General features: G+C 38.5%; 3 protein-coding genes across 9 annotated transcripts; 2 read left to right on the plus strand and 1 right to left on the minus strand.

The window, feature by feature from the left end:
• The first annotated feature begins 228 nt into the window (after nt 1-228).
• ift52 (intraflagellar transport 52 homolog (Chlamydomonas)) lies at nt 229-7,608 on the plus strand. Of its 4 annotated transcripts, none has more exons than XM_060858517.1 (14): nt 229-312; nt 585-740; nt 869-956; nt 2,012-2,141; nt 2,222-2,297; nt 2,387-2,458; nt 3,341-3,467; nt 3,567-3,653; nt 3,747-3,815; nt 5,426-5,580; nt 5,660-5,747; nt 5,834-5,942; nt 6,429-6,574; nt 6,657-7,608. In XM_060858517.1, exons 2-14 carry the CDS (start codon nt 622-624, stop codon nt 6,756-6,758), a joined length of 1,368 nt encoding a protein of 455 aa, XP_060714500.1. In that variant the 5' UTR covers nt 229-312; nt 585-621; the 3' UTR covers nt 6,759-7,608. The 4 variants fall into 4 exon arrangements, with proteins under 4 accessions (XP_060714500.1, XP_060714502.1, XP_060714501.1 ...); XM_060858519.1 differs by having other exon boundaries at nt 6,679-7,608; XM_060858518.1 differs by having other exon boundaries at nt 3,570-3,653.
• si:ch73-303b9.1 (uncharacterized) lies at nt 6,632-8,846 on the minus strand. 3 transcript variants are annotated; one of them, XM_060858522.1, is made up of 3 exons: nt 8,735-8,846; nt 7,904-8,556; nt 6,632-6,719 (listed from the first exon to the last, which is right to left on the minus strand). In XM_060858522.1, the coding sequence occupies exons 1-2, from the start codon at nt 8,760-8,762 to the stop codon at nt 7,937-7,939; spliced, it is 648 nt and encodes a 215-aa protein (XP_060714505.1). In that variant the 5' UTR covers nt 8,763-8,846; the 3' UTR covers nt 6,632-6,719; nt 7,904-7,936. The 3 variants fall into 3 exon arrangements, with proteins under 3 accessions (XP_060714505.1, XP_060714507.1, XP_060714504.1); XM_060858524.1 differs by having other exon boundaries at nt 6,701-6,759; XM_060858521.1 differs by lacking the exon at nt 6,632-6,719 and adding an exon at nt 7,746-7,826.
• Nucleotides 8,847-10,207: 1,361 nt separating this feature from the next.
• On the plus strand, nt 10,208-17,590 carry mybl2b (v-myb avian myeloblastosis viral oncogene homolog-like 2b). 2 transcript variants are annotated; one of them, XM_060858035.1, is made up of 15 exons: nt 10,208-10,452; nt 11,328-11,415; nt 11,564-11,635; nt 12,102-12,194; nt 13,079-13,299; nt 13,646-13,793; nt 13,881-13,937; nt 14,153-14,356; nt 14,873-15,145; nt 15,504-15,646; nt 15,734-15,833; nt 15,919-16,029; nt 16,316-16,432; nt 16,517-16,672; nt 16,899-17,590. In XM_060858035.1, exons 1-15 carry the CDS (start codon nt 10,433-10,435, stop codon nt 17,025-17,027), a joined length of 1,932 nt encoding a protein of 643 aa, XP_060714018.1. In that variant the 5' UTR covers nt 10,208-10,432; the 3' UTR covers nt 17,028-17,590. The 2 variants fall into 2 exon arrangements, with proteins under 2 accessions (XP_060714018.1, XP_060714019.1); XM_060858036.1 differs by having other exon boundaries at nt 10,208-10,440.
• The last annotated feature ends 764 nt before the right edge of the window (nt 17,591-18,354 follow it).

Raw genomic sequence — 18,354 nt, forward strand, 5'->3', positions numbered from 1 at the left:
GTTTATACATGCACTAAAGTGAAAAACTGCTTAAACTCTGCTCCAGTGTAATTATTTATCTAGTTAGGGTGCTAATATTTTTGAAATATTAAGGTGCCAACTATGAAATCCATTTAAACTTTGGAGACATTGGGATTTATGCAGCATTTTTCCTGTTTAAGCACATATTTTGAGGTGTGTGTGTGTGTGTACACGGCACTGCTGATCATTTAAAGCTGCAGTATCCATGTGGGCCGTCACCCATGGTTACTGTTATTTACCCATAATGCTTCACGGACAGGCTAACGGCTCGGAGACATGATAAATCCTGAGGTAAAGTTCTCTGTAATCAGCAAAATCTTGCGACTTTGTTTGCTAAACCATAACGAATAGTCGTGTAGATGTTAGTTACGCTGCACGTATTTAGGTTTTGTGTTCGAGAATGTCCCTGTTCGCGACCGAATCGAACCGTAGACGTTAGCTACAGGGCTAACTAGCGTGCTAATGCTAATAGCTAAGCTAACTGGCAGCTGGTAAAACCTGATAGAAGACGCTGTTATTAATTCATGTTGATCGACGTTTGTATTACATTTTTATCTTCACAGATTTTAATCTTTAGAAGAAACATCGTTCAAGCACAAGATGGATAAAGAACAGCGGAATATTGTCGTTTTTAATTCGTCCAAAAGAGAGCAGTTTACTGCGAGCAGCGGCTACAAGAGTCTTCAGAAGAGACTAAGAACGCAATGGAAGATTCAAGGGTAATAATACATCTCACAGATCCGTGCAGTTTAGCTCCAAACACCATTTACACACACACACACACGGTTTCTGTGGAAACTCTAGTTTACTAACTAACAGCCAGTCTTTCTGTGTGTCGTCTCATTAGCATCAAAGAGGAGATCACAGCTGAGAAACTACATGGTGTGAAGCTGTGGATCACCGCAGGTCCAAGGGAGAAGTTCACTGAACTAGAGGTGAAAAGCTCATCATCTGGGAGACTGTTTATCTGTGGGACTTTTGCATTAATGCTCAGACTCACTCAGTCACACACATTCACTCACACACACATACACTCACTCAGTCACTCACTCACTCACTCACACATTCACTTACACACATACACACTCACTCACACACACTCACACACTCACTCACACTCACTCACTGGATACAGAGGCTATCCTGTGATTGAGGTGAGAATTGACCTCAATTCCCAATTAAGCATATTAAGCATAGCCAGGAGAGAAGGAGGGAAACTAGAGAACCCAGAGGGAATCCACACGGACACCCAGAGCTCAAGATCGAACCAGGGGTTGCAAATAAATTCACACTGCTTCATATATATTACTTCTCTGATGATCTGAAAACAAGATCAAAAGATCATAAGACTATAAAATGTGTGACATATACAGAAGTTTTATGGTGGAAGCATTTTCTGATTCGCTCGTAGAAATACAGTGGATAAAATAGTCCAAAATATTTGTGGTATTTTTTTTTTTTACGAAGACTTATAAATGCATCCTAAGGCCACACAGATTGATGTGATTGGATATATATATATGTATATATATATATATATATATATATATATATATATATATATATATATATATATATATAATTTATTTATTTTTTTAAAGATTTCCATTGACATAATACAATAGATCTAAGTATGTATCATTTATGCACTGGTCGTGTTGGCGTATTAATCTCATTCAATTTGCGTGAGTCATCCAGTAGGCTAATAACTATATGAATGCAATAATAAATAAATAATATAATAACAGTGAATTGTGATTTCGACCACTGTTAGATTTCATTTAAAAGAAAAATCACTCACAGACCTATTTAGACATCTGGTGATATTAAGGTCAATGAGATATACAAGGAAATAAAATACATTTTGGTATCAGTAATGCAGACCAAGCTTTTACCACCTTAAATGACTTTAAATGCAATTGCAGTTTGCCTCAGAAGCAGCGGAGGGCTGGAAATATTACAAACTGCTCCTTTAATGTGTGATTTTCAGCTGCAAGTCCTGAAGCAGTATCTGGAAGGTGGTGGGAACGTCCTGGCCATGCTCGGAGAAGGTGGAGAAGTGAAAAACGACACTAACATCAACTTCCTCCTGGAGGAGTTTGGTATCATGGTGAACAGCGGTGAGCGGCAGCGAGTGCATTTTAAACGAACAACATTCATTGACCTCCATTCATCAATTCGCATTGTTTCGCTTTTCCAGACGCCGTAGTCAGAAACGTTTACTACAAATACTTCCATCCCAAAGAAGCACTCGTGTCTAACGGGGTTCTCAACAGGTCTTTTTCTTTTTCGTTATTTAAAACGACTCGCTGACGGCAGAGCGACAAGGTCAAAGAAATGCTAATGAATTTAACGTCTCTCACAGGGAGATCAGCCGTGCAGCCGGGAAAGTGGTAACGGGAGTCATTGACGATGAAAGTCCAGGGAACAATACGCAGTGAGTCATACGCTCTGTCCACACCCCACATCCTGTTTACTTTCTCTCAAACTCATCAGAGATAGATTGTGATATAGGAAACATACTGATTATTTGGCGGATTACAGTTCACTTCTTCTAAACCATTAGCCGTTTTTATGTCCTATAACATGAACATCCTGCAGCAAATTTTATTTGATCTTAAATTGATTTTCTGTTGGGGGCACGGTGGCTTAGTGGTTATCACGTTCGCCTCACACCTCCAGAGTTGGGGGTTCGATTCCCGCCTTCGCCTTGTGTGTGTGGAGTTTGCATGTTCTCCCCATGCCTCGGGTTTCCTCCCCCGGTCCAAAGACATGCTTGGTAGGTTGATTGGCATCTCTGGAAAAATTGTCCATAGTGTGTGAGTGTGTGTGTGTGTGCGCCCTGTGAAGGGTTGGCACTCCGTCCAGGGTGTATCTTGCCTTGATACTCGATGATGCCTGAGATAGGCACAGCGTCCCCGTGACCCGAGGTAGTTCGGATAAGTGGTAGAAAATGAATGAACGATTTTCTGTCACTTATATTTTCCTACCCTCGAGAAAAGAAACCTCTTAAAACCGACTTCCTATTAATAGACATATTTACGGTCATATTTATAGACAATATACTCTACAGACCCGCTGGACACATGTGGGTGAATTCTAAGGTGAATTGTTTATTCTTTAGAACTAAATTTGCATTCTTATCGTAGGTAATTAAAAGTACGTATAAATGTTTAGTTATTTTGTTTAATAAAATATATGATTGTGTTTTAAAAGCAGCAGTAGAAACATAGTAAACTGAAAATGAAAAAAAAACACACCTAGATACAGGTATATACATAATATAGAATATACTAACGCTTGTTTCCACAACAATCAGGGCTCTCACATTCGTGTACCCGTACGGAGCTACGCTGAGTGTGATAAAGCCCGCGGTGGCGGTTCTGTCCACCGGTTCTGTGTGCTTCCCTCTCAACCGACCTGTCCTGGCCTTCTCCAAGGTGGAGGTTAGTGAGCGTGTTTGGCGTCACGTCTCTTCCAGCACTACGTTGTATTTTTCGAACCGATCCATATAAAGTCTGTGTGTCCATTTGTTTGTGTTGAAGAAGAACGCCGGCAAGCTGGCAGTGCTGGGTTCATGCCACATGTTCAGCGATCAATACCTGGACAAGGAGGAGAACAATAAAATAATGGTGAGCCTTCAGAGATCTATACGATTTCATGCGTTTTTGTTCATTATGTAAACGACAGGAGAATATTTTCCGTACTTCTTTTACACGGTACAGGACGTCGTGTTCCAGTGGCTGACGACCGACAACGTTCACCTGAATCAAATCGATGCCGAAGATCCCGAGGTGAGAGAGATCCTAATAATGCTCATTTTTACCTGCCTTCCAGCTCTGGTCATTTATTCACACAGACAGCTCTTAATTTCTTACTTTATTTCATCTGACACATTTCTACAGACCTACAACAATTCATGAGTTGTGAATGAATTTTAAGTACATTTTGTATGTTGGAATAAAAATAAATAAATGTTTGAAACCATAGAAAATATTATCAAAATCAATTCATCATAGATAGATAGACAGATAGATAGACAGATAGATAGATCGATAGATAGATAGATAGATAGATAGATAGATAGATTATTACGCCCCGAGTCTAGGGCAAATCGAATAATTGAACAGAGTTGAAATAGTGGAATCCCAATTTTAAATCACTCCGGCCGATAATCAAACACATTCACCAAACCAATCAAGGGATAGGATAAAATGTATTAAGAATAAATATGACAGATGAAAGGGAGCATCTCTTCGGGGTGTCCAAATTCCAAAACAACAAACAAAACAACTCTCGAAAGCAAAAGGAGGAAGGGGTTAAGTGACCTAAATGAACATAAAATAAAATACATTTAACTTCCCTAACGAAAAACAAAGTACAAACCAAGATATCAAAATAAATAGGCTGGACACCACTACGCTCCACGTGCTTGAGAAGTCACTTTAAGGACCAAAGTACAGGATCAACAGATTGTTCAAAGGCACATTTTCACTGAAGGATAGCAAGTTTGATCATCGCCCGGAGGAGGGATACCGGAGCTCTCTACCCAAACGCAGCCGAACCAAAAAATGAGCACCCTGTTGAACGCCCGAAGCGTGCCTGTGCCAAACCTGTGCCTATCTCAGGCGTCATTGGGCATCAAGGCAGGATACACCCTGGACGGAATGCCAACCCATCGCAGGGCACACACACACACTCTCATTCACTCACGCAATCACACACTAGGGACAATTTTCCAGAGATGCCAATCAACCTACCATGCATGTCTTTGGACCGGGGGAGGAAACCGGAGTACCCGGAGGAAACCCCCGAGGCACGGGGAGAACATGCAAACTCCACACACACAAGGTGGAGGCGGGAATCGAACCCTGACCCTGGAGGTGTGAGGCGAACGTGCTAACCACTAAGCCACCGTGCCCCCGCCCCTAATACAAGTTATGATAATTAAATAGATACCTTTTTTTTTTTGCTTGTTAATGGTATTTAAATTTATATTTCAGGTGTGTTGTTCTGTACTTTTACTTTAAATGCATTAAAATCCTAAAATCCCTTTTTTCCCCTCACATGACATTTTACACAAAGGAGAAATTCAGGGTTAAGGGCCTTGCTCAAGGCAAGCTTTTAGTGGACCTGCGATTCAAACACAACCTTCCCATCAGTAGTCCAACACCTTATCCACTAAGCTACCACATCTCTGTTTTATTCTTAATGTGAATCATTAAGTGTCTTAAGTATTTTTGTGTGTTATGTGTTCGCACTCACTGTAAATGTTGGGCACACATGTCTCTAAACATCCGATTAAAGTGCATCTGTACCAAATCGAACAATAGACCAATATCCACAGGTTAGTACTGGAACGTGGTGCAAAAAAGCTCTTTGCTTTTGTTTTCTCTGTGTGTAGATCACAGATTACACCATGTTACCAGACACAGGATACCTATCCGAGAGACTCCGAGTGTGTCTACAGGAAGGCGACGAGACTCCACGTGACTTCACCTCCGTTTTCGACATGTCTCTCTTTAAGCTGTCCACAGACTCTCTCCCGAGCGTGATCAGGTCTCTCACTCACCCGGCTTCATTAAACATTAAACACAGAGTGTCGACCACGGTGCTGACCTGAATTTTCCCTCCTCAGGGCCTACAAGCAGCTGAATGTCAAACACGAGCCTCTGCAGTTGATCACGCCTCAGTTCGAAACCCCGCTGCCACCCCTGCAGCCCGCCGTAAGCAGTTTTTCAGAGAGAACGGTCACATTTTTTGCACCTGAATTGTTTGTTTCAGAAACCCGAGTGTGATTTTATCCATGCAGGTTTTCCAGCCAGCGTTTAGGGACCTGCCCCCACCGATGCTCGACCTTTTTGACCTCGACGAGACATTTTCTTCGGAGAAAGTGCGACTTGCTCAGCTGTCAAACAAATGTAAGTATCCGGGTGTGATATTTGGTATGAACGTGAGTATTACAAAGGAAGAAAAGCGGGATAATGTGTTGTGTTTACATAAAAAGTAGACTTGAAAAGTGTCACCATGAGCCAAAAATGAGAGAAAGTCTTTCCCAGCTGATGTTACAGAGCGTTATTCAACACTGGAGCCACACAGTAAACATTTAATCAGTCAGGAGTTAAAATGGAGCATCTATGTTTAAAGTCTAATGTTAAACCTTGTACATTTTATAAGACAGCAAAGTCTTTAGGCTTTGTAATCTAAGATTTTTTGTTTTTTTTTTGTTTAATGGATGTACACCAGTAAATGTAGCTATAAATTAAAATGTACAACATTTCCCTATTTAATAACAAAAAAATAATTATAAATATTATTCAGACGTCACTGTTTATTCTTGTCAGAGATTATTACGAAAAGTCTTGTTTTAAAAATAATCAGAAGTTCATCCTGTGTGATTCGCACAGGCACCGACGACGACCTGGAGTTTTACGTGCGGAAATGCGGAGACATCTTCGGGGTCACGGGGAAGCTGGATAAAGAAAAGCAAGACGCCAAGCACATCCTCGAACACATCTTCTTTCAGGTGGTGGAGTTTAAAAAGCTGAATCAGGTAAGCTCGATACTCGAGAGACATTGTAGTTTTTTTTTTTTATTAAAAGTAAAAATGGGAGTGTATTTTTTTTTCTTCAAAGCTTCTTGACTTGACTTTTGTAGGAGCACGACATCGACACGGCCCAAACGAGGTTCTCTCCTTGCTGAAGAGGATGACAGAAGTCAGGACATCTCAGGGCTGATCTGGGATCAGTTACTTCATTAGGATATTTAACACTAATTAGGAACACTTGTACGTACCATATGTTAGTTTTGAAACAATATCTATTCTCATTTTCACTTTGTAAAAAAGGATTTTTTTTTTTTAAATGCATTGTGATTTTTCTTCATCTTTCAAATTGTATTGAATCATGTAGCATTTTTTTGTACACACGTGTTCAGTGGCGACGTTTAAAGGAGAAAGAAAACTCCAGAAAAATGTTAGACGACATTTGAGCACAGACTGACAGACATCGTAACAGGCAAAGGGACAAAAATATCGATGCAATTCTGATATCACCACAGCAAACATGATCCCTCCTTTCACTAGCATTCCAAGTATAGAATTATGATCATCATAATTATGTTCATCATCATCATGTCACTCATGTTTTTTGCCTTAACTTGTTTTATTGGAAAATAAAATCACCTTGGGGCACAAACACTGTTTATATGCATAGGGACACTAAATATGCTTCTTAGAAAATAATAAGTATACCAGCTGAGCAGGCGATCTGTCCTGAACACTTTCACTACCTGTGCCAGGTAACTTAAAGGCATAGATTTCTCTCAAAGCACAGACATGGATGTTAAACATGGTGCAGAAAGTTTAAGCCCCTGTAAATGTATCACTGTAGAAAAAGAATGAGTGCATTCATTTAAACCACGTTCTACAATCCAGTGCTATGTTTTTACAATGTGCATTGTAAAAATCATCATCATCATCATCATCATCATCATCCTCATCTTCAGCAACATGTCTCTCTTTAAGCTGTCCACAGACTCTCTCCCGAGCGTGATCAGGTCTCTCACTCACCCGGCTTCATTAAACATTAAACACAGAGTGTCGACCACGGTGCTGACCTCAACTTCAAGCAGCTTGTCTGCGTTTCAACTTGCTATATTGAAGAGTTTATAAATTATTCTGAATAAAGTATTTTCTACAGTTCCTTTAAAAGAGCATGCAGTCGTTAATATAAACACCACACTTTATTTCAAGTACAAAAATATATTTACGTTAACAATTCTTCACTCAAGTCACCGTAAAGATCCTGGAAATTAAGTAAATAAATTACTAAATATACAGATAAAACTTTTAATATTTCAACATGAGAGTTTAAGTTCTTACCTAAAACAAGCATCTGTGGACACCATGTACTCACTACATGGCCATGTTTCGGGACAAACTCTTCTGTTGCTCATCGGTCAGCTCTAACACAGCATGGCGCAGGTTCGAATCCTGAAAAGTGAACTCACGACGTGACCTCTGACCCTCAGGCGGTGTCCCTGACCAGATCAGTGAGGAAATCTCTGCCGGTGTTAGAGGCGTAGCTTGGTAACTCGGACTCCATATGAACTCCACCTTACTGGAATCCAAGCACAATTTGGGGCTCTCCATGTTAGGTCTGATGTGTGAGACTTCCCATAACGGGTGTGAGACGGTCAGGTCGATGGACGACAAGTCCAAAGCTGTGGCCAGGACAGGTTTTTGGAAGGTCATCCTCTCATAAGGAGTGGAAGACTTACCTTCCAGGAGACTGTTCATACCAGCAGCATGCATAGGGACAGTTGGGGACATGAGGGACAACTTACAGTGTGGATTGGAAGGAGATAACACAGTAGAGGAGTGTTTACTGGAAGCAGGAAGGTGTGAAGGAGGCTCTGTATACTCTACCACAATGCTTTGGAGTGCTTTCAGGGTTCCTTCAGATAGGCTGCAGTCTGTGAGGAAACCTTGATCCAGCTCTGATAAACAAATACTCTCACATTTCTTTGCCACCTCTAAAATATATATATATATATATATATATATATATATATATATATATATATATATATATATATATATATATATATTTAAAAAAACAAACAAACAAACAAACAAAAAAGACATATAATCAGCACATTTCAATCCTTCAGTGTAAAAAGCATTGCATCAAAGACTTGAGGTTGTTTTTACCAAATCTGCCACAGTTCCCTTCCATCATGCTGGAGGTTCATCACGTTAATTAGATTCAGCTCTTATTTATAGACCTGATTGATTTGGGCCTTATGTACAGATACAAAATAAAAGCCTAAGTTTGCTTTATTTCTTTCTTTATTTCTTTCTTTCTTTATTTATTTATTTGTAATAAACCCTATGAATGTGTTCATCTACAATTTTTTTTCTTCTTAATTAACTGATAAGGAATTGCTTTTTTTCCACCTTTTTACATAAAGCAGCAATGACCACGCCCCTTCAGTCTATACCGGAAGTGAATTTAACATTATCTTAAAGTTTTCTTTTTTTTTCCCCCACATACATTTTCAATAGTGCTATAACAAGAGCTCAAACATTCTTAAAGTGAGAGTAAGCAGGAGATTTTAACAATTACTTTGTGATTTGTTCTTTAAAAAAGCCAGTGGTTATAATGATGAATTCAGTGCAAATAAATAAATAAATATATAAATACATGAAAAAAATAAAATAAATATTCAGTACAGCTAAATTACTGTCACATCTTAGAATTATGTTTATGCCTAAGAACATTATTATCATTAGGGTTCAAGCGCGAAGCGCTGGAAACATTGTTTTTGTTAGGATTTTTATTATTATTATTATTATTATTATTATTATTATTATTATTATTCCGACCTAGAAAAAAAAACGTGGCGATTGTTTGTTCTTGTTCTCTCTCTCTCTCTCTTTGCTCCACTATCTATCTTTTCAGATCCCTACCATTGGACGTCTTACCATGTTGTCATAACAACATGGTATACTCTGATTCTATGTTGCTATGTTGTCATAACAACATGGTATACTCTGATTCTATGTTGCTATGTTGTCATAGCAACATGGTAAACTCTGATTCTAGAACTGTGTTCGGAATCAGAGATTCTAGAACTCTGATTCTAGAACTGTGTTCGGCTATGGCAACATGGTAAACAACCCCAATGCATTCCATGCATTCAACATCCTAAAATTAAACGCTTGTTATTGTAATTATTATTATTATTATTAATATTATTATTATTATTATTATTATTATTATTATTATTATTATTATTTATTAAATCTTTATAGATCTACTTAAATAAATATGAATATTTAGATAAAAAGAAAAATATAACATTTTATATAAACTGATTATTTTATACATACATTTTTCTTAGATTTATTTGTAAACTAATGAATTAGTTCAAAATCTAATAGGTTCAACAACGTAAATATACAAGGTTTTTTATTTTATTATTTTTATTTATTTTTTATTTTATTTATTTAACATGTTATGATGACTGCATTGATATTGAAATATGTTATATTTATTTATTTATCTATTTATTTATTTATTTGTTTGTAAACGTTTATATTATATATATTTGTTTCGTAAGGGTGGTTTGTTGTTTGTATTTCTGGTCGGTTGCTGCGCGCGCAGGCGCTGTTTGATGACGTACCTCCCGGGAAAGAGTGCGAAAAAGAAGCGCGAGATAGAAACAGTGGAGTCAGTTACAGAGAGCTCGAGCCGCGCCGTGCTGCGTTTATTTAATAACTATTACACTATTTAACGACGTATTTAACTCAGCCACGTGATTTACAGATGGTTGAGAGTTAAACTCGTCGTGAAATCGAGTTTCAACGGAAAACCGGAGGGAAAAAACCCCGCTCTGTTGCTTGGAGATGTCTCGGTGGGCGCGAGCGTGAGTTTATTCTGTTCATGTTTGTTTTATTCACGTTTTTAATCCGAAGTGAAGCTGAAGTATAAACATCAGTAATGTAATAAAGTGATCGTTTGTGTTTCACTTCTGTTCCTCGGTCTGTTTATTATTAAACTTTAGTGGCTTTATCATGAGCGCGCGCACTGAATAACGTCTGTTAAATATACAAAGTTTAATGAGATTTAAATTGTTTTTATATTTTTATTATCGGATTTTAGTTCCGGTGTGAAAAACCAAATGGATCAAAAGTATTTATTCTTCTGTGACTTTCTAGCTTTAGCTTTAAGCTAGTAAGCAAATTGTCTTGATGACAAAAGACCACTGGTGTTTATTTTTATATGTAGTTATCTGTTTATCTTTTTATTTGTTTATCTGTTTATCTTTTTATTTATTTATCTGTTTATTTATCTATTTATTTAATTTGTTTTATTTATCTTTATTTATTTATTTATCTGTTTGTTTTTGTTTGTTTATCTTTATTTATTTATTTATTTATCTGTTTATTTATTTATTTTTCACTGTTGCTTACAATTCTATAACAAAATCCTTCTAAATACTTCTATTAAAAATCAGTATATTTGTATTTAACATTAGCAGGAAGCTGAGTTGGAGTCTTGCTCTTTATTTGTAGCTCAGGCCCAAATAAGAATCCTGTCTATTTTTTAAGCTGCAGATAAAATATTATATTTTTCCTTATGAGACAAGTTTTGCACAGATTTGTTAACATCTAGATATAAACAGCACAATGCTAAGTGGTGTCAGTAAATTCAGCACCGTGTTGTGATTTCCTGATGACTAGACAGACTTGTTTTCTTCCCTGTTAACAAAGCTGTGTGTGTTTGTGTGTGTGTTTGCAGTGAGGACGCCGAGTGTCAGGACACTGACTCTGACGCGACTGACCCGAAGGACTGTGGGAAAGTCAAAGTAAAGTGGACGCAGGATGAGGTGACGTTTGCATTTGAATTTTTTTCCTGAAAACTCTTCTGTTTCTTTTTGTTTTAACTGAACAGTTTTATTCATAAGGGTCTCAATCAAGGGCCAGACATTGCCTCGACATCTGATAACCCACAACTTGTCTTGTCTTGTATTTCAGGATGATAATCTGCGAGCACTGGTTCAAAACCTAGGGACTAGTGACTGGAAATACATTGCAAGTTTACTACCAGTAGGTTGTTTTTATTTTTTATTGTTTTAAATGACCAAAAAGAGGAATAGCTTTGAGTTGTCATCAGCTCCTGATTGTTTTCTTTGACATTCCTAACATTTCCTGTGGTTCGCATTTATAAGCATTACCACATACATAGGCATAGTTTCTGTTTATGTGACTTCATTTTTTGCCTGAAAATCTTTACCAATATAGTATAATCGAATAATCTAAGAAACGAGCGCTAACACACTGTCTGATAGATTAAATCAGGATCTTGTACATCGTTTATTCTAATCGCCGTGGCATCCGACTGATACTCTTATTTCTATGAACTTTTCCCTGTCCTACCTGTATAGTTAAACCCTGTGGATCATATTGTTATGACACGGACAGTTATAAAAGCATTTCTTTTATACGTCCTACAGCGTGTAGTTGTTTATGTGACAGATATAATTTGAATTAGCAACATGTTTCTTTTTAATAGAACCGCTCAGAACATCAGTGTCAGCACCGCTGGTACAAAGTTTTGGATCCAGACCTCGTCAAAGGGCCTTGGACTAGAGAAGAAGATGAAAAGGTTAGACACGGGCATGTAAAAAATGAAGGGTCGACTTCAGAATTATGAGCCGTATGTTTGGTTGTTTGTTTTTGTTTTAAACCTCATATGAATTGAAATGTTCTCAGTTCTATGCATGACGTTAGGTCGATCAAGCGACAAACCCAATTCTCTGGTGTTTGTGGTCCGACTTTTCTCCAGGTCCCCGTACAGTTTTCTTGCAAATTTGTTCTTTTCTTGTCTTTTACATGGCAAGAACAACTTTAGTTAAAGCAGATTTATTTTAGAATCGAATAACTGAAATGCCATTTCCGAGATACCAAAGTATCGTTAGATCAGATTTTGAATAAAAACAAATTTTGTCTCCTTGGGGCTTTTTACACCTGGTCACTTCATGCGTTTTCTGTGAACCGATAGCTATCCGATGGTAAAAAGACCAGGTCTAAATGCCCTCCGAAACGTTTTGGAGACGGATATAAATCCGATCGCTCAAACCACTTCAGGAGGTGGTCTGGGACGCATTTCAGATGAAACTGGACAGGTGTAAATGAATGTGGTTGTTCAAGCCACATACGTCAGCGCTATACTCCTCCCAAACAGAAGTACGTCACTCGCAGGTGACTCACGAGTCGTGTATCGCGCCAGAAACAAACAGTAAATGCTGTTTTTTGTAGCATAACCGTCATATATTTGCATTTCCTGCGGGAGTAGAAAGATTGGATTGATATAATGTAAATGGAACAGTTTTAACAAATCAGATAGCTATCGGATCAGAAAAAACACATGAAGTGACCAGGTGTAAAAAGGCCCTAAGAAGAGAGAATTAATTTTTTTTTTTTTTGGTGTCCACCTAGAAACATCATCTTTTTCACACTGATTGACCTGGTGATTGTGTTTTTGTGCAGGTGATCGAGCTGGTGAATAAATACGGTAATAAACAGTGGGCCGTGGTGGCCAAACACCTGAAGGGGAGACTGGGAAAGCAGTGCCGTGAGCGCTGGCACAACCATCTCAACCCCGATGTGAAGAAGTCCTCCTGGACCGCGGAGGAGGATCTCGTCATTTACAAAGCTCACTGCATGCTGGGAAACCGTTGGGCTGAAATTGCCAAACTGCTGCCTGGAAGGTGGATGCTTTGAAACACCTAATGTTCATTCTCATTCGTGTTATAAGGAACATTGATTAAACAGCCAACTACAGTGTTTTACTTATTAAAGGATGACGTGTCACACTTTTTATCCATTATTTTGTTCAGTTTAAGAAGTTAAGAAGAAGTTAAGAAGAAGTCTGTCCTGGATATGTTCTCGTGCCAAACTGTTACAAAGCAATCACCATTTTAGATTCCATTTTAGACCTCTGTCTAGGTTGTTGCCATAGAAACATACTGGACATAAACCTGCGATTTGTCAAAACTGCTGCACTTTGACAATCAGAGCAGAGACAATGATTCGTGTCTTTTTTTTTACTCTCAGGACCGATAACGCCGTGAAGAACCACTGGAACTCTACTATTAAGAGGAAGGTGGAGCTGGGGTACTACACGGGTGCGGACACGACTCTGCACTTTATCCAGCAGCCTGAGGAAGGAGACGTCAGTGCTCAGCAGGACTCTGAACCACTGGTGAGTTTCAGAAACCTTTTTTTTTTTTTTTTTATAGCTTCTTATTTTCACTGTCTGTGTTTGAGTCCTGTCGTCTGATCCTCACAGGAGGATTTCGGCTACGCCGGAGAGCTGGAGGCTGCCACTGTAACGATGGTCACACAGGTAAAACGGCATCGGTGTATTTCATGCCTAAAGGCGTTCATGCCTAGATTTAGATCATTTTATTTCCATGGCTGTTAATGATTTTTCTTTTCTTTTTTTTTCTTTCACTATTCATCAATATCTGTGGCTGAAGATATACACAAAAAATAACAATGTATATTGTTGTGTTAGTAAAATAATGAGTATTAGAGTATTGAATTTTTATACACTTTCAGGAATCTGTGGATTTTGCACTTTGTGTGAACTCGGCTCCCTCCACCACGACGTCCCCTAAACCGCCTAAAGCTCCAGCGACGCCACCCAGTGACACAGAAAGCACAACAAACTCCAGTTGCCCTGCCTGGGGGAACGACAGCTCGGGCTTCCTGTCGCCTTCGGCCACGCCCGTGCTGAAGGAGGTGATGGACATGATGGAAGGGGTGAGTTCAGGATGAGCTTCTGTTCTCAGAGACGGGTTTGTAAGCTCAGGTACTGAAGCACTTTTAGACTTAAATGCAGAATAAAGACACAGCTGAAAACAGTGTACATAAAACACAGCTTTTAGACACAAGGTAAAAACCCAGAAAATTTTGTCTTTTTTTTTTTTTTTTAATTCTAATCTTTTCCATTCATTCCATTTGTTTTTTTTTCTTTTCTTTTCTTTTTTTTTCCTTCCATGCACCCAACTATGTTTTGCCAGATACTGCTCCTGTATGTATGTGCTGTAATATATGTCCCTGTCGTTCAGATAAGAGCGGTGTTTCTGTAAAAAAAAAAAAAACAGTAATAAGGTAATAAACACTGGGACAGCTAAAGATCTGAGTTCCTTGGATTGTTCCTCTGAGCTACAAGTGAGATGTAATGAGGGGGAGGAAAAGTCTTATCAGGAAAAGGTTCAAAGTAGATTCATAGAGTGGCTTTTTGATCGTTTCGAGTAATTTTGTGTGTGTGTGTAGGATCTGGAGGGTTGGTGTAACCTGGCTGACTTTGACCTGGCAGAGGAGAGTCAGGGTCCTGATGTGCTGCAGTTCCGGTTGGAGGGCAGCGCTCTACACGAGCTCAGTAAAGGGAGTAAAGGCGAGCTCATCCCTATCTCCCCCGGCGGAGCCACGCCACCGTCCATCCTTAGCCGCCACACGCGCCGCCGCATCGCCCTCTCCCCCGACGCCAACGACTCCATGACCCCCAAGAGCACGCCAGTAAAGATCCTGCCATTCTCTCCATCTCAGGTACCACGAGGCTCAGAGCACCTCAGTTTCCGTTTCACTGTAAACTTGCATTAAATTAGTTGAATAAATTTGATTCAGGAATTCACTTCGGTCTTGGAGCTGAGGTGAGGTTGGTTTAAAAAGTGACAGGGTTTTTTTAATATTCCAGTTATTTATTATTATTATTATTATTATTCATTTAAAAGTACTGATTATGATTAATATCTTTCATCATCATTTAAAACAAATGCTAGGTTTGATCACCGAAAACACATCTTAGAAGTAAAACTCAAGCTAAAAGCTAGCATAATGATCAACCATAAAAGTCTTGAACCAAAAGAGGAATCAATTCTGATTTTGTGTGCGAATCTTTTTGCAGTTTCTCAACATGTGGACCAAACAGGACACGCTCGATTTGGAGAACCCGTCTCTCACGTCCACTCCAGTATGCAGTCAGAAAGCTATCGTCACTACGCCGCTGCACCGAGACAAAACTCCGCTCATGCAGAAGGAGAGCTCTGTGTACGTCCCTCTTTTAAACGTCTTTGTTTAAACTCGACCTGATGTTAAAGGGGTTTGGTGTCATCTTCATCGTTTTTGCTTCCTCAGCTTCATCACGCCCAACGACAAGGCGGATCTGGACAGGACGCCTCGTACCCCGACCCCGTTTAAAAACGCCCTGGAGAAATACGGGCCCATACGACCTCTGGTGAGGAAATGAGGGAAAAAAAAAAAAAAGTAGGTGCTGAACGATTAATTGTGAACGTGTAAATGATGCGTGATGTTTACTGCAGCCTCCGACACCCAACCTGGAGGAGGACCTGAAGGAGGTTCTGCGCAGTGAAGCAGGGATCGAGCTCATCGTAAAGGATGAGAGTCCGGCTGAAAAGAAACCCAAAGTGGCGGTGAGATTTCCTGAATTATGACGACGCTTCCGCTCTCTTTCTCTCTTTGAGTTAGAATTACACCAGGCTCTAAAATAATGATACAACAACTTGTACCACTTCACTTTTCAGCATTTTTAAATGGTTGCTAAAAACCGTAATGCTGTGAAATCGTGATCATTTCAGCTTGAATTGGAATACAGTAGAAATTCTAATTGTGTCTTTTTCAACAAAGTACTTTCCTGCAGACTTTCCTTTTATCTCCAGACCTGTACACTGATGTGTTTTTAAATTCTGTATTCTTCAGCACCGGCCCCCCATGAAGAAAGTGCGTAAATCTCTTGCGCTGGACGTTATAGACTGTAAGGAGTCTCGTCCTGCCCGACACCAGCACTACAAGCCTGCTGCCAAATCCAGCAGAAAGGTAAAAAAAAGATGACTTGGATGCTTTACATCGCGCTCTCACGTTGAATCAGAATTAAAGACCGAAGTGTTGCTTGTCTCACAGGCGGATCGACACCGATTGCTCTCTTCCTTAAACTCGTCGTTTATCGGGAAGAAGGAGGAGAACGTCCTCGACCAGGGTTTTATTCTCGGGCCTAACGAAAGCGGACCTATGGTGAAACAAGCTCCTCCGAACCCTAACTCCGTTCCACCTGTTCTGGTAAGTCAGAAAGTCTGTGTGTACTCTGGATTTATTTTTTGAAGACTTTTTAATGGTAAAATAGTCAGTTGCATGGATAACATATTAGAACAAGCCAGGACTACACTTTCATACTTTCTGACCAAATTATATTACAGCATAGAGATTATGTTGTAAAATATATCGTTTCAGAGACATTATTAGTTTCACCAATTTCTTTATTTTTTTTTTAAATTTCTTCCTCTAGATGTCTCCAGCATGGGAAGCGGTGGTTTGTGGCCGGACTAGGGATCAGCTGATCATGACGGAGAAGGCCAGACGCTACCTTCGCTCCCTGAAGTCGAACGCACACAGCCGAGCCCTCATCCTGTCCTGACCTTCTGCACTTCTTCACCTTCTCTGATTATCGCTTTCTACGACATTAAAACATATGGCATTTTCTCCTGTTGTGAATTAAGATGTAAAAAGATTTTGTTAATAATGTAAGAAAAAAGAAAAGATCTTGGGATAATGAAAACTGCATCTCAGCAGTCAGGATAAATCTTTAAAGGTGCTATTGGTATCTTGTCTCAGGTCTCAAGAGTTTAACATATATTTGTGTTTTAGTTTGTTTATATTTCAGTTTCATCCAAATAGTAGGAATGTCAGAGGAAAGGGTCTGCTTTTATCTGGCACTGTTAATTCCAGTAGAAATCAGTTTGTTACAGTTCAGGTTTCGTTTTACATTTACACTTTTCACGTCTGTATTGTTGTTTTTTTTTGCCTCGATCAATGCATAGTAAAGCAGCATCGTGAAAACAGCTAGATATTTTTTTTTCTTAACATGATGTCCATTTTCATACATAATGCATGAAATAACTTGCTCATGTACATTGAGTTAATTAATGATCTGGTTCAATTTTGTATATGATATAACTGTTAAATAAAATAATAATGTTGCCCTGTTGTGTAAAGGAATGCAAATAAATAAAGAAATAAAATAAAAAAAAAGAAAGAAAGAAAAAATAAATAAAATAATGTTGCCCTGTTGTGTACAGTGATGAAAATAAATAATTAAATAAAATTAAAAATAAATAAAATAATGTTGCCCTGTTGTGTACAGTAACATAAATAAATAAATAAAATAATTTTGCCCCTATTGTGTAAAGTAGCAAAAATAAATCAAATAAAATAATGTTGCCCTGTTGTGTAAAGTAATGAAAATAAATAAATAAACAAAACTAAACACTTATCTGAACATTTTCACAGGATTAAAGCTAATGTTTTAACGGACTCACTAGACAGAATATAAATTTAGTATTAAATGTAAATATTTTGAGCAGTGCACTTTTTATTATTATTATTATTATTATTATTATTATTATTATTTGTTAAATTAAATGATAGGATCTCATTTAACTACAATGTCAAAATGCTCGTCTGTGGGTGACGTCATACCCCGAACACCTTCTCTGATTGGACAGCGCGCGGCGACACCATGGACCAATAGGAAACGGACACAATGCCAAATCAACGCCCTTTAATAAAAGATACAAAGCACGATTTGAAATGACAACACAATATTATATTAAATCGAAATCGATTAAAAAAAAAAACAGACTTCACGTGTTTATTTAAACGCGTTAAATCTGCAGCTAAGAGAATTATAATATGTTTCCTTATTCTTATTCAATCGCAGCGGTTGGGTTATACCATGTTCGGTT

This window comes from Tachysurus vachellii, chromosome 22 (genome assembly GCF_030014155.1).
Source record: "Tachysurus vachellii isolate PV-2020 chromosome 22, HZAU_Pvac_v1, whole genome shotgun sequence".
Lineage (NCBI taxonomy): Eukaryota > Metazoa > Chordata > Actinopteri > Siluriformes > Bagridae > Tachysurus > Tachysurus vachellii.

Bases quoted from the DNA above. Each gene is read 5' to 3' on its own strand.
- ift52 (XM_060858517.1), top strand. From the start codon at position 622: ATGGATAAAGAACAGCGGAATATTGTCGTTTTTAATTCGTCCAAAAGA. The intron at 3,654-3,746 runs GTGAGCCTTCAG...TACACGGTACAG, and splicing joins AGGAGAACAATAAAATAATG to GACGTCGTGTTCCAGTGGCT. The intron at 6,575-6,656 runs GTAAGCTCGATA...TTTTCTTCAAAG, and splicing joins AGTTTAAAAAGCTGAATCAG to CTTCTTGACTTGACTTTTGT.
- si:ch73-303b9.1 (XM_060858522.1), bottom strand. From the start codon at position 8,762: ATGATGGAAGGGAACTGTGGCAGATTTG. The intron at 8,557-8,734 runs GTAAAAACAACC...TATATATTTTAG, and splicing joins AGGGAACTGTGGCAGATTTG to AGGTGGCAAAGAAATGTGAG.
- mybl2b (XM_060858035.1), top strand. From the start codon at position 10,433: ATGTCTCGGTGGGCGCGAGC. The intron at 13,938-14,152 runs GTAAAACGGCAT...ATACACTTTCAG, and splicing joins CTGTAACGATGGTCACACAG to GAATCTGTGGATTTTGCACT. The intron at 16,030-16,315 runs GTGAGATTTCCT...TGTATTCTTCAG, and splicing joins AAAAGAAACCCAAAGTGGCG to CACCGGCCCCCCATGAAGAA.